Genomic DNA, 12957 nt, shown 5'->3' on the forward strand with positions numbered 1-12957 from the left:
GTCGCCAGAAATTCGAAGGGAAAAGCCAAGTGTTTATTATTTATGATTTTTGCAATTATAAATTGAATCACAACGACCTTGCCGTTAATAAACAAGATACATTTTTGCCTATTGTCAAGAGAAGATATATCCTTCATGTTGGTATTTCAAGTATAAAAGACTCGTATCTTGTGACATACATTAAAGATGTAATTATAATATTTCCTGAAAGCTGTTTTAAATACATTTTATTAGCCAAATTTAGGCGTGAGAGCTTACACAACATGATGAAAAAGCATTAATAACTTTTCACTTTTTTCTAGAAAGAAAGCGTCGATTTCAAATTAAGCCATCCAATTGGAGCATCTTGCACTTTGGAAGCTAATAATGCATATTCTTTATTTCTTAAATTTTTCGTTCTTCTTTCATTTCTATTCTCCGATGTAATCATCTCATTAAACTTGATTTTCCTTGCGATTTCCCTCTGGCGTTTACATTTAATTCGTTGCAGTTCCAATTGTTCATTCCGTGTGACGTCAGACAGGGATCACAGGATTACCGAGGCTCTGCATTCATTAGCCTGCGACCCCAAGTGTCGCGTCCCCACTGAGGATGCCACTGGTCCCAACTTCTGATGCGACAAATGCCACTTCTGGGGACACTTGGCATCTTGCGGAGAACTTGTTAAGGGAGGACTAACGAGGAAATTGATTGAAAAATGCTCAAAACTAAAGAATACGAGTGCGGACAAATAAGAGCTTGAAACAACTGCATGAAAGTTCCCTCGAAACCAACGAGTCGAATCAATAATGGACATACGTCGTGTCTTGCCATGATGGGAATTGAAGGTCCTGCCCTCCGCATTCTAGGCTGCATCATTGACTTCTGGGCAAGAAGGGTGAGCCGACAACAATGTCGATGACGACAGAGCCTAGCAGATTATGTAGCAAATGAAGGCAATGCCAAAGTACTTGAGGAAATTATGTTAAGTGACAAACACACAGGCCCATGGCGTTTTCGCAGCCCTGGTTGGCAAAAGAATATTTGCCTGTCCTATATATAGACGAAAATGCAAGCAGGCATAGCCGATAGTTCCTTGTTCTCCCCAATATTAAAGACCACGTTTCTGGCGGCTTTCACTTTTGCTTTTCCCCACCGCTCGCAAAAAAAAAAGGACTCACCCACACGTACGGACCCTTATACCAACATCGCGTCAAGCATCCAGCATCCTTTGTTGGTGAACTGTTCGTTCGTGCCTGGCAACGTTTTAAATTCAAATCTGTTCGCCACCAACTGTCAGTTGTCAGCGAAAGTTTGAACTGCCAAGACGTTTAGAACGGAAAAACTGAATTTTCAAAAATATTTCGAGTAAACTGTTAAATGCTGAAGTGTTCTGAAATATTCCTTAAAACATAGAAACCTTCTTTGACATCTTTATAAAGCAATAAAATTCATTCGGGAAGTTTATGAATAGTGGTGTTATTAATCATGCCATTTGTGGCGTCAAGCTGATGGTTATGTAATCTCTGTGAAGATTCTAGAAATCCAACAGAAATATATTGCTTCGAAAACCAAGCAAAGATTACTTGACTGGAGAGGAAAGCTATTTCGAATTCATCTAAAAACTGTGTAAGATTCTATAACCGTGTATAAAAGATTTAAGAGTGAAATTTTATAGATAAACAATGAATTGCGTTATACTAAAATAATTTAAAATAATAAATATTTATTTAACTTTTTGTGGTGGCTTACTTAAATTGATAAACTGATTTATAAAACAATTAACTCAAAATTGTAACACGTGCATGAACAATTTGAAACATTTATTTAAATGAAGTAGTTTTTAAACGTTAAATTTCGCTAAATCTTATAAATGAGCAATCTATACTTGAATATTAATAAATATTTCTTGCTGATTGAGAGTCAATACAACGTTCTTTAATATAAAAAAATTTAAATTTGGAAAAGCACTTGTAAAGAATTAAATAATTTTAAAGTTTGTCCGTATAAAAGAGAGCGTGGTATCAGAATATTACAAAATAAAGTGTAATACTTTAAAATGCAGTTGAATATTTTAAATTATATTTTTATGTCCTTAATCATATTTTTATATTCTTAATCATACTTTTTGAATATCTTGCTTAAACATTCTTTACCTTTAATAAAATGATGTTACACATAGACTATTATAACGGTTTCTATCAATCTTATTGCGATCTCAAAATAATTTTCCCATCATCCATTTAAAGTAAATATTTATTGCAGTCTAATTATGAATTCATTATTTAAAATCGCTGATTCTTTAAGTTGTCCCAATTTGCCGAGAAGAAAGCAATCCTCAGACTTGTGCCGCGCCGAGTGCCGTGGCAATTGTCCTTGTCTAATGGGGGCTCTGCAGCATTGGCAGGATTCCTTCATTGCCCGCCTTCTGCGCCGTGTTCGTCATGTGGGATGTTGGGCGGCTACACTGCCACGCCCCCCATTCTCGCGGGCGCATGAAAAGGCGCATGGCCACTTAAGGCGCAGTTCGCCCACCGCCCACACTGCGCCCCTTCGAGTGGCTTTAATTGTGAATTAAGACGGTATTGTGCAGCGAGCGACTGGGACGACGACAGGTATCGCTGTCTATGTCCTGCGGCCAGGGTTGCCAGGCTGCATTCGGACTTGCTTTCGATGGCTCCCAATGCCGAGGCTATCCATTGTCGACGGCAAATGCCCCATTGTCTCTTGGTCTCGGCCCCTATTTTATTTACTTGGTTAAGCGGCATAATTGTTACTATTTTCGTGCCAATCGCTCTCGATGCATTGTCAATGCCAAGACGACCCTTCGAAAGCCTTTGATCCTTTCCACCTGATGGCAAGGTCACGGACGATACCGGAATATCGTTTCAAGTTGTTTGCATCGGCGTAGTCCCATTGTCACCCTTTGGGCAGGAAGAACCATGAAACTAATGCTCATTCTTATTGTAAATAGGCTTCAGGAAGGTCTCGCGGAAACTCAATATATACGTAAAAAAGGAATATATAAAAGGATTTGTTAGTGTTGTTGATTAGGGATCTTTATGGCACCTTATACCTTAAATCTTTAAAATTAGAAATTATATAATAGTATATTTTCCACACAGAAAGAGCTCACATTAAAATGGTGTTCCAAATAATAATCCTGGTGATCTGCACCATCTGCATGAAGCACTACGCCAAAGGGGAGTTTCAGTGAGTATAAACTTAAAGAACGAACGAATATCGAACTGAAGTTATCCTGTTCAACCAGACAAAGTCTGGCCATAACCGACATCCTGCCCGAGGACATCAAGCGTTACGACAAGATGAGACCGCCGAAGAAAGAGGGTCAGCCGACGATAGTCTACTTCCATGTGACGGTGATGGGTCTGGACTCCATTGATGAGAACTCGATGACTTATGTGGCGGATGTGTTCTTTGCACAGACGTGGAAGGATCATCGCCTGCGATTGCCGGAGAATATGACACAGGAATACCGCCTGCTCGAGGTGGACTGGCTAAAAAATATGTGGCGGCCGGATTCGTTTTTCAAAAACGCCAAATCGGTGACCTTTCAGACCATGACAATACCCAATCACTATATGTGGCTGTACAAGGATAAGACCATTCTGTACATGGTCAAACTAACACTGAAGCTGTCCTGCATCATGAACTTCGCCATTTATCCTCATGATACACAGGAGTGCAAGCTGCAAATGGAAAGCCGTAAGATTTCGTTAACTGGTTTTCACCGGTGAATCAGCTGAATAGAAATCGCTGATGCGTCATTGCTTTCCATTTATAGATAATATTTAAATCTAAAACCTTTTTTTTAGTGTCCCACACCACGGATGACTTGATATTCCAGTGGGATCCAACAACGCCCCTTGTGGTTGATGAAAACATCGAACTGCCGCAGGTGGCCCTCATCCGAAATGAAACGGCGGACTGTACCCAAGTTTATTCCACTGGCAACTTCACATGCCTGGAGGTGGTGTTCACCCTTAAGCGTCGTTTGGTTTACTACGTTTTCAACACCTACATTCCCACCTGCATGATAGTGATCATGTCATGGGTATCCTTCTGGATCAAACCGGAGGCGGCACCAGCCCGTGTGACTCTGGGTGTCACCTCCTTGCTAACGCTTTCCACGCAACACGCCAAATCGCAGTCGTCTTTGCCACCTGTTTCCTATCTCAAGGCAGTGGACGCCTTTATGTCCGTTTGCACGGTGTTCGTGTTTATGGCCCTCATGGAGTATTGTCTAATAAACATCGTCCTGAGCGACACGCCCATTCCCAAGCCGATGGCCTATCCACCCAAACCTGTGGCGGGAGATGGGCCCAAGAAAGAGGGCGAGGGTGCTCCTCCTGGGGGCAGCAACTCGACGGCCAGCAAGCAACAAGCCACCATGTTGCCACTGGCCGATGAAAAGATCGAGAAAATTGAGAAGATCTTTGACGAGATGACCAAGAATAGAAGGGTAAGTTGATAATCCTTCAGTTGATACAAAGGAATAACATTGATAGATAGTTTGCAGTGCAGAAGTTTCTTTTTTAATATCAAATAATTTTGTATATTTTCAGATTGTAACCACCACACGCCGCGTGGTGCGTCCGCCATTGGACGCCGATGGTCCGTGGATTCCGCGACAGGAGTCGCGGATAATACTGACCCCGACTATCGCTCCGCCGCCACCGCCCCCTCAGCCAGCGGCACCGGAACCGGAACTGCCCAAGCCGAAACTCACACCCGCCCAGGAGCGGCTCAAGCGGGCTATATATATAGATCGGTCCTCGCGCGTCCTTTTCCCCGCCCTCTTCGCCAGTCTGAATGGCATCTACTGGTGTGTGTTCTACGAGTATCTATAAGGACTACGACGACTGTGCCCTGTAAATACTTTCGCTAGCTCTCTGGCACTCCATCCGAGTGTTAAACGTTGATTGTTCGCATATATCGAAACGTGTATCGCAAATTTAATCTTAAGCTTTCACGCACAAGCTTTAAGTCAATGAATTTTAAACATAGATTATTGTTAAACCAGAAGGATGGAAAAATGGGACAGATGGAGATCTGATTACAGGATAAATTACAAATTATCAATTCAATTCCTAAAATGCTTAAAGTTAATCAAGTGACGTAGTAGCTGATGTAGCCTAAGTGAATTGTAATTTAATGTCTCAAACAAATGCTTTTAATTGTAAATAAATAGAGAATCCATTTAACAATAGTTGTTGTTGCGTATATCATTGTACTAAAACTTTGGGACAAGATAATTTGTACCAAAACCCTTGATATTGAAAGCTTTTTCAATTCAAAAGCTTAAATTAAGCTCTGCGAAAAGGATTCCTTTATTTAGATACAACTTATGTGTAATCTTGGCTTGCGTGCCCATTTGCATTACTATTTCTCAGCCGGTTGGCTAGCCCATTCATTTTTTAGCACCATTTTCTTCTTTTATTTTTATAGTGCCAGTTATATCTTTATTTCGCGCTGCTTTTTCTTTTAAAGGTGTCAACTTTGGATGGAACAATGGAACTTGCTCGATTTTCTACCGCCTGCAGTCTTCAAACAGCCGCAGGGTGAAGAGAAACAGACTTATGAATACCCAATTAATTATGTTGGTCACACGCTCCACACTTTTGCCTTTTCACGGTCGTTAGTGACGCTCGAGCAAAAACTATGATAGGGTTAAAAAACGAAAACAAAATCAAGCACTTGGGCTAAAGATGTGATGAAGACTACCAGCTGGGAGCTATAGATACATATGCGCGATGGCAGTTGTAGATTAAAGCCAAAGCCTTGCCACCATATTTCCACTCAAATTTTCTTAATTTTTATGGGTTTCTCCCCCCTATTCAATGATCAATCAATCATATGGAGCTGTGTGAATATATGTATGTCTGCGGCTAAAACATTTGCATTTGAAGTAGGCCAGGCCAAAAGAGTTCGCTGTTCGTTTTGGGGAATCCACACCATGATTCACCCAAAAACCACATCGCAAACGGGCCCAGTACTTGATGGAGTGGATTGCATTGGCGGCGGAGGTTTCGAGAGCGGAAAATAAGCTAAGGTTGCGCAAATTGACTACATATTTTGGACTGGGAAATACCTGGGGCCCAGCATTATGTGGGCGTGCTCAATGCAAATTTGCTCAACCTAATGTGCAGAGTTGAATGGGTTCGATGAGTTGGTTTTTCAAGGAACGCAAGATGGCTAAGTTGGTCAAATTATAAATTATATACGACAAGGAAAATACCCAATTTAAGTGACACTGCGAGTGCCCAAAGTCTCACCTCTTGCACACACAATGCCTAAAGTCTGAAGAAAGTAAAAATCCAGCCGACAACCTCACGGCTACCGTCGCGGCTCTTAGCTCCCTCCCCTCTTAACCGCCACCTATCCCCCCTTAAAAAACCGAAATGAAAACGAAACGAAATGCTCCATCGGCAATAACAACAGCAAAGGCCAAAGCTGCCTGACAACGACGCCACAAAATGTTATGTTGTTGCTGCTGGCGTGGTGTTGTCTTCGGCTTTTGCATTTTCAGTTTCAATTTCAGTCGAACTCGGGCAGCAGCGGCACACGGAAGCAGCAGACCGCACTCCGCTCCAACTTCGAAAAACCCTTTAAAAGGCCCGAAACAAACAAATCCAATCATAAGCTCAACTCCAATTGGACTGCGGTGCTCCAACTGCCAATATAACGCCTTGCTCAAAACGAACAGGCGTATAAAAAGTGAAATTCGTCCACTTTTCGCAGTCGATTTCGCAATTTTTATCGGGCGTAATAAAGATAAATATTACAAAATTCAATTAAAGCAATTGGCAGCTCGTTAAATCGTTAAAGTTTACACAAAGGCAAAATTGTGTTTCAGCTAAGCCAAGATAACGAAAAGCTAAAAAAACGTCGCCGCGTCTTAAAACTTTTTAACACTTTCCATTTCGTTCGGAGACGTTTTCGTTGGGTTCGTCATCGCAGCGGTCGCCTGTCGTCGAGTGTGTTAAATAATAATAGTAAACAAAAAAGTGAACGAAACTAACACATTTTTCGGCAAATGTTCAACGGCTTTGTGAACTGAAAACGGAGACTGCATTTTAAGTTGATGATTGGCAAGATGCAAACGAAGGTGTTTCTGCTGTGCCTGGGTTGGTATTGGAAAGAAAAACAACATATGATTGTCCCCAAAATTAACAAATAATTAACCTACTTTTGGGCATCCCAAGCATTTATTTGGTAACAATTTATCACCCTCTTATGGTTAATTTGTGCTAATGTGCTGCGCAAAATATATCAATGAAAAAACAAAAGACTTAGGCAACGAACAGGCTGTTGCGCATCCGACGAAAGTCCGAATGCAGCTGATGATTGCGGTTTGTTGTATATTTTTTTTCATTTGTGGCTATCATCATGATTCGTGCAACGTGAGGCAGCTTGCAACTTTCTTTGGCCGCCACTGCCAATAAAACTTCCGCTCGGTGACGTCACAGACAGGTCGAAAACCAGCTGGCATGCAAATCACATAGATAACGCCACCAAGGCCAATCGCATATCTCCCCTGGCCCAAAGAGTACACTTGTGTACGTGTTTCTTAGTATTACCGCAACGCCAGGCTTGACCATTTATTATGCAATAAACAAAATAAAAGAAAGAAAAAAGTTGTCAACGCCGCAATTTGTTGGCCGTTTGGTAAGTTTGGCCTGGCCATTGCCGGCTGCCAAAACTCCAGGCGGTTTGCCGATTGCCTGACCATGAAGTGTACAATTTTTGAGATTTCTGCTTCGGAAGTTAATGCAGCCGCTGTTTCTTTCGATTTTCCCCGTTTTGTCCCTCTGCGGGGATTAGCTTGTAATTTTCCATCAGCGGCTATTGCAGCGTTGACATTTCAACTGCTTTCTTCGGGATTTTCACTTTCGTTAGCCGACCGATGATAGAAAGAGTGTTAACTCGGAGCTGACAAAACTCCTAGCCTTGGTTAATTGGATTTATGATTTTGGGAGAATTGATTTAGTAATGTATAAAATATTTAGAAAAAAAACGATATTTAGTGCTAAAAACTCGGGTTCCTCGACTACCAGATACCCATTGCTCTGCTATTGCGTGACTGTTCTACCGGTTCGTGGGCGTTAGAATGGGCGTGGCAAAGCTCTTCTGTTGCACAAAGAAGAACATTATGCTTCCTTCCACCTGTTGCGTACTTAACAACGAATATAGTAAACTCTTTTAGTCAACGAGTAACGGGTATATTTACTTCTTTATTAAAATACAAATGCTGTCGTTTATATTGTAAACAAGAAATAAGGAAATAATTTTAAACAGAAATAGAATTAAGAATTTTCAATGTTATTTTCACTTATTTCTTTGAACGGTGTGACATGTTTTTGGGTCAAAATGCATAAAAGTATGATCAACAATGAACCAAAAAGAGCGCACGTATCCATAACGAATGTGCTTAGTCTGTCTAGGGCCTCCGGGGCATTCACTTTTCCCAAGAAATCATTTCTATATAAGCCCTATAATTGGCCAATATTTCATTGTGTTGAGGCGAGCAGCAACAAAGTGAAGCAGTGCCATTTGGTATGGGCAATTTTATTCCGAGTGAAAGTGGCAAAGTTGCAGTGCACACCTCGAAAAATGTTAATGAGCCGCGTTCGAATCTGGCATAAAAGCAAAATAAGAAATTCAAAATAAAGCAAAAAAAGGCGAAATAAAACCGAAACTATAGCAGCTTAACCCAAATCACTTTAAGATAATCAATTTTGTTTTCCTTCGCTGCGAGGTGAAATCTTTTGGCGACCTTGGCGCCCATTAACTTACATAAAGAATCATCCGGGAGGAAGTTCCTCATCGCGGAGATCTTCTCCTTCTAAAAATGCCAAGTCATTAGGGTAAATGGAGACAAGCCCACCAAAAAACCGAGCAAACCAAGCCCGACGAACTGAGATTATGTCACGGCAGTCAAGCCAAATAAACTCACAACTAAATAAACATTAAACGCTTCAGTTGAACAACGACATACTTTCCCATTAAGGGACAAGATGGGTGCGGGGGAGGGGGCGTACCGCAGATGCGTAATGCCAATTTGTGACATTACTCAACCGGCGACAAAGCCGAAAGACTTTGCATAGGACCATTGTTGAAGTGAGTTTGGCCAGCTGGGCGCTCGCGGATCTCCAATACTTCCTGCTTTCAAACTCTATAAGCATGGTTTCCCCAACAGTGCGTTTCATAACTAGCAAGTGCATCAGGCAAATGTATTTTAAAGAAAATAGGGTTGTACTTCTTCTAGAATGGGTACATTACATTGTAACTTAGCTGGCTACATTTTAAATTAGAGGTAACCAATGGCATTTTTTGATACATAACATGAACAAAAAAAAAAAATCAATATTAATATATAACTTTTCGTTACTAAGTAATATCAATAATTTATCAATCAAGCTTCCTTATCAAAGCACTTAATTTTAAAAAGCTGATAATCATTTTATTTAATTATTATATTTTATTGAAAGTCAGAAAATGATTTACCAGCGGCTTTTGAAAAAGTTATTGACTCACTGTTTATCTTTAAAGGCAAAGAGTGTTGTTATCTTTAGGTGTTTTACAAAAATTTCTTTGACTGTATGTATATTGCTTACTAGTTGTTTTAGTTATCACGTTTCTAGAATCCTGCATAGGTATATTTATTGAAGTCAGAAGCTTAATTTGTCTTAAAGTAGCGAAACTATATCAAATATATTTTATCATTGTTTCAGTACTTTCCTTGGGAACATTTCCGACCGCTCAGGGACAATCGGATGCCGGGAACGATGAGGAGCAACCACTCCATTTGACCAACGACGGTAAGTGTGATCAAGATGCAGGATGCTGTGCACGGACATTCATAACTTTAACCCTTAAGGCAGCGTCTTTCTTTCAGCCACATTTGCACGATCGACGACTGGGTCGCCAGTTGATCGAGGATCTCGCCGAGAGCCAGAGCTCGGCCAGCAGTGTCAGCAGCGGCAGCAGTCAGTCCGGCTCCGCCTACGAGGATGACGATGACGACGTCGAGGGTTCCAGTGAGTACTACGATAGCGACGAGGAACAGTCCGAGGGCAGCAACGAATCCCTGCCTCGTTTGCTCTCCCAATCCACCTTTAATCGCATCTCTGAGACCTTGGGAGCGCTCAACCATGTGGGGCACATGCTGGTGGACATAACTCGCGGTGGACAGGATCAGGCCAAAATGGAGGGGGCGGAGAAGAGTGAGGATACAAGCCAGGACAATAGTCAGTCGGGTGGATCGTCCAGCGCAACCGCAAGTGCTTCCAGCACCACCGAAGTGGTTCCCTCTTCCACATCCTCCCCACGAGGAAATTCCGAGCAACTGCCAGGAGTCTCAGACAAACTTATGGATCCTCTACCGATTACACTCTCTGCCAATAGTTTACTACCAGCTGGCAAGCCTGCGAATCTGAGTGTCATCCAAGTGGCAACTAAAAGAATCGGTATGGATGACTCTGCTCCCATGTTTGTGGAGAACAAGGAGCTGAAGCTAAAGAAGAAAAAGAAGAAGAATAAGAACAAGCAGAAGGTCAAGAAGCCCAGTGAAGAAGGTGTCCTGGTTCCGGTAGCCCAGGGTGCTCAGCAATCGCAGCAGAAGATCAAGATACCCACTACTCCGCGCACCACAACTACGTCCACCACCACAGAGGCACCTATTACTCTGACCCCATTGGATCAGTTGGCAGAGGCTAGTGATGAGGCAGGAACCGGGAAAGATGTGGAAAACTACTGCAAAACGCCAAGTGGAAGGCGAGGACGTTGCGAGGATCTCAGCAGTTGTCCCGCTCTGCTGCTGAATCTCAGCAGCTTGAGAGAGTCCCTGTGCTTCAAGAGTCTCTATGTGCCGGGCGTGTGCTGCCCCATTTCCTCATCCTCCACTGTTTTGACCACTCAGAAACCTCTGAGGCTGACCACTCGTCCCACGACGACCACCAGCACCACCAAGGCTACGCAACCCACGAAGAAAAGCACTGTTCGACCCACCACGCGCCCCACATCTGGTCTCGTGCTCATTCCCCAGAAGAAACCGCCCACTACCACGACGACCACCACGACGGAGGTGCCTCTGGAGCCGGAGGGTCTGGACGAGATCGGCAACAACATTGTGGACCCCGATGAGTGCGGTCAGCAGGAGTACTCAACTGGTAGGATTGTGGGCGGAGTGGAGGCTCCGAATGGTCAGTGGCCATGGATGGCAGCCATTTTTCTCCATGGACCCAAGCGCACGGAGTTCTGGTGCGGTGGTTCGTTGATTGGCACCAAATATATCCTGACAGCTGCGCATTGTACGCGGGACTCGCGTCAAAAACCGTAAGTCATAGTGAGTCCTGCATTTGATGGGCACTAATATCGACTTTTTCTTCTAGATTTGCTGCTCGACAGTTTACGGTTCGCTTGGGTGACATCGATCTGTCAACGGATGCGGAACCCTCTGATCCCGTGACCTTCGCCGTCAAGGAAGTGCGCACCCATGAGCGGTAGGTTATGGACCTCCTAATGTGAATAGTATTGGTAACGTGTGTATCCTCAGATTCTCCCGCATTGGATTCTACAATGACATTGCCATCCTTGTTTTGGATAAGCCCGTGAGGAAATCAAAGTATGTAATCCCTGTCTGCCTGCCAAAGGGAATCAGGATGCCGCCCAAGGAACGGCTTCCCGGACGTAGAGCCACCGTTGTGGGCTGGGGCACCACCTACTACGGTGGTAAGGAGTCCACCAGCCAACGACAGGCGGAACTGCCCATTTGGCGGAATGAGGATTGCGACCGCAGTTACTTCCAGCCTATCAACGAGAACTTCATCTGCGCAGGATACTCCGATGGCGGAGTGGATGCTTGTCAGGTGAGTTAATAAAGGAGTTTCCATTCATAGAGGATCAAAACTAATTTAACCGTTTTGCAGGGCGATTCTGGCGGTCCTTTGATGATGCGATATGATTCCCACTGGGTTCAACTGGGAGTGGTGTCCTTTGGCAACAAGTGTGGTGAGCCGGGATATCCAGGTATGTTGCGCTACAGAAACATTACTTTAAAGAGCATTTACTAATTTTTATGCCCATCCAGGTGTCTATACTCGAGTCACTGAATACCTTGACTGGATACGCGATCACACGAGGGATTAATCGCATTCCCGTTCCACCGATCCACCTTAGCAGTAACTATAGCCTAGGTTTAGGTACGCACTAGTCTATGTACTCTTAATGAACTTCCCCTCCTGATCAATGGAGTGTACTATTTATTAACCGCATCCCATCGCCATGATGATTGGCATTTGTTGACTAAATTAATATATATATTATATTTAATTTTGATAAATAAAATGTGTAAACAAAATATAGAGTGTTTCAAGACACCGGAAATTCGTAGATATAATATTTTGGTATTTCAAGCTGCTGCTTACTTACTAATTACTGTGACTTACTAATTAACTGTGTCTTGCTAACTAGTAATACATCCTATTAGCAGCTAGCATTCCCTAGCAAGATTTTCTTAAATGATAGCCTGAATTTATATGGTATATGGTGATTTTAAAATCATTTTCCATATATGGTCATATGCTCTGCAGCAGTAGGAGAAAATTCGCTGTATTGTAGTGGTTGAAATCGTAAAATGATCTTACGCAATCAAAAGCCAATGATCCAAAGCTAATTGACTTTGGATAAAACAATAGTAATCGTTTCAGTTTATATGAATCGAAGCGTGGGAGCGGCAAACAATTATTTACAGTTTGTAACTTTTGGAATTACGAGTGTCAATGAAATAAAGTGGGGGGATTTAATTCTATAATTTCGATAGCTATGCCCCTTTGTTCAGACATTCTGGAAACTATCAATGGGGAAGTGACTAAATGATAGATAAGTTTCATTCATTATTATTTATCACTTACTGGGAACTACTTGGTAAACAAACGTGAGCAATTGCATAAGGCT

General features: G+C 42.5%; 2 protein-coding genes across 2 annotated transcripts; both read left to right on the forward strand.

Moving 5' to 3' along the window:
* The first annotated feature begins 1277 nt into the window (after window positions 1-1277).
* ort (ora transientless) lies at window positions 1278-5202 on the forward strand. The gene is made up of 5 exons (NM_079682.3): window positions 1278-1608; window positions 3105-3192; window positions 3251-3705; window positions 3816-4462; window positions 4566-5202. The coding sequence occupies exons 2-5, from the start codon at window positions 3122-3124 to the stop codon at window positions 4848-4850; spliced, it is 1458 nt and encodes a 485-aa protein (NP_524406.1). The 5' UTR covers window positions 1278-1608; window positions 3105-3121; the 3' UTR covers window positions 4851-5202.
* Window positions 5203-6536: 1334 nt separating this feature from the next.
* CG7432 (uncharacterized protein) lies at window positions 6537-12357 on the forward strand. Its single transcript, NM_142568.3, has 7 exons — window positions 6537-7127; window positions 9735-9821; window positions 9885-11337; window positions 11394-11504; window positions 11558-11870; window positions 11931-12030; window positions 12092-12357. The coding sequence occupies exons 1-7, from the start codon at window positions 7085-7087 to the stop codon at window positions 12148-12150; spliced, it is 2166 nt and encodes a 721-aa protein (NP_650825.2). The 5' UTR covers window positions 6537-7084; the 3' UTR covers window positions 12151-12357.
* Window positions 12358-12957: the final 600 nt, after the last annotated feature.

The sequence above is a fragment of the Drosophila melanogaster genome, chromosome 3R (genome assembly GCF_000001215.4).
Source record: "Drosophila melanogaster chromosome 3R".
In the NCBI taxonomy this organism is placed as follows: domain Eukaryota; kingdom Metazoa; phylum Arthropoda; class Insecta; order Diptera; family Drosophilidae; genus Drosophila; species Drosophila melanogaster.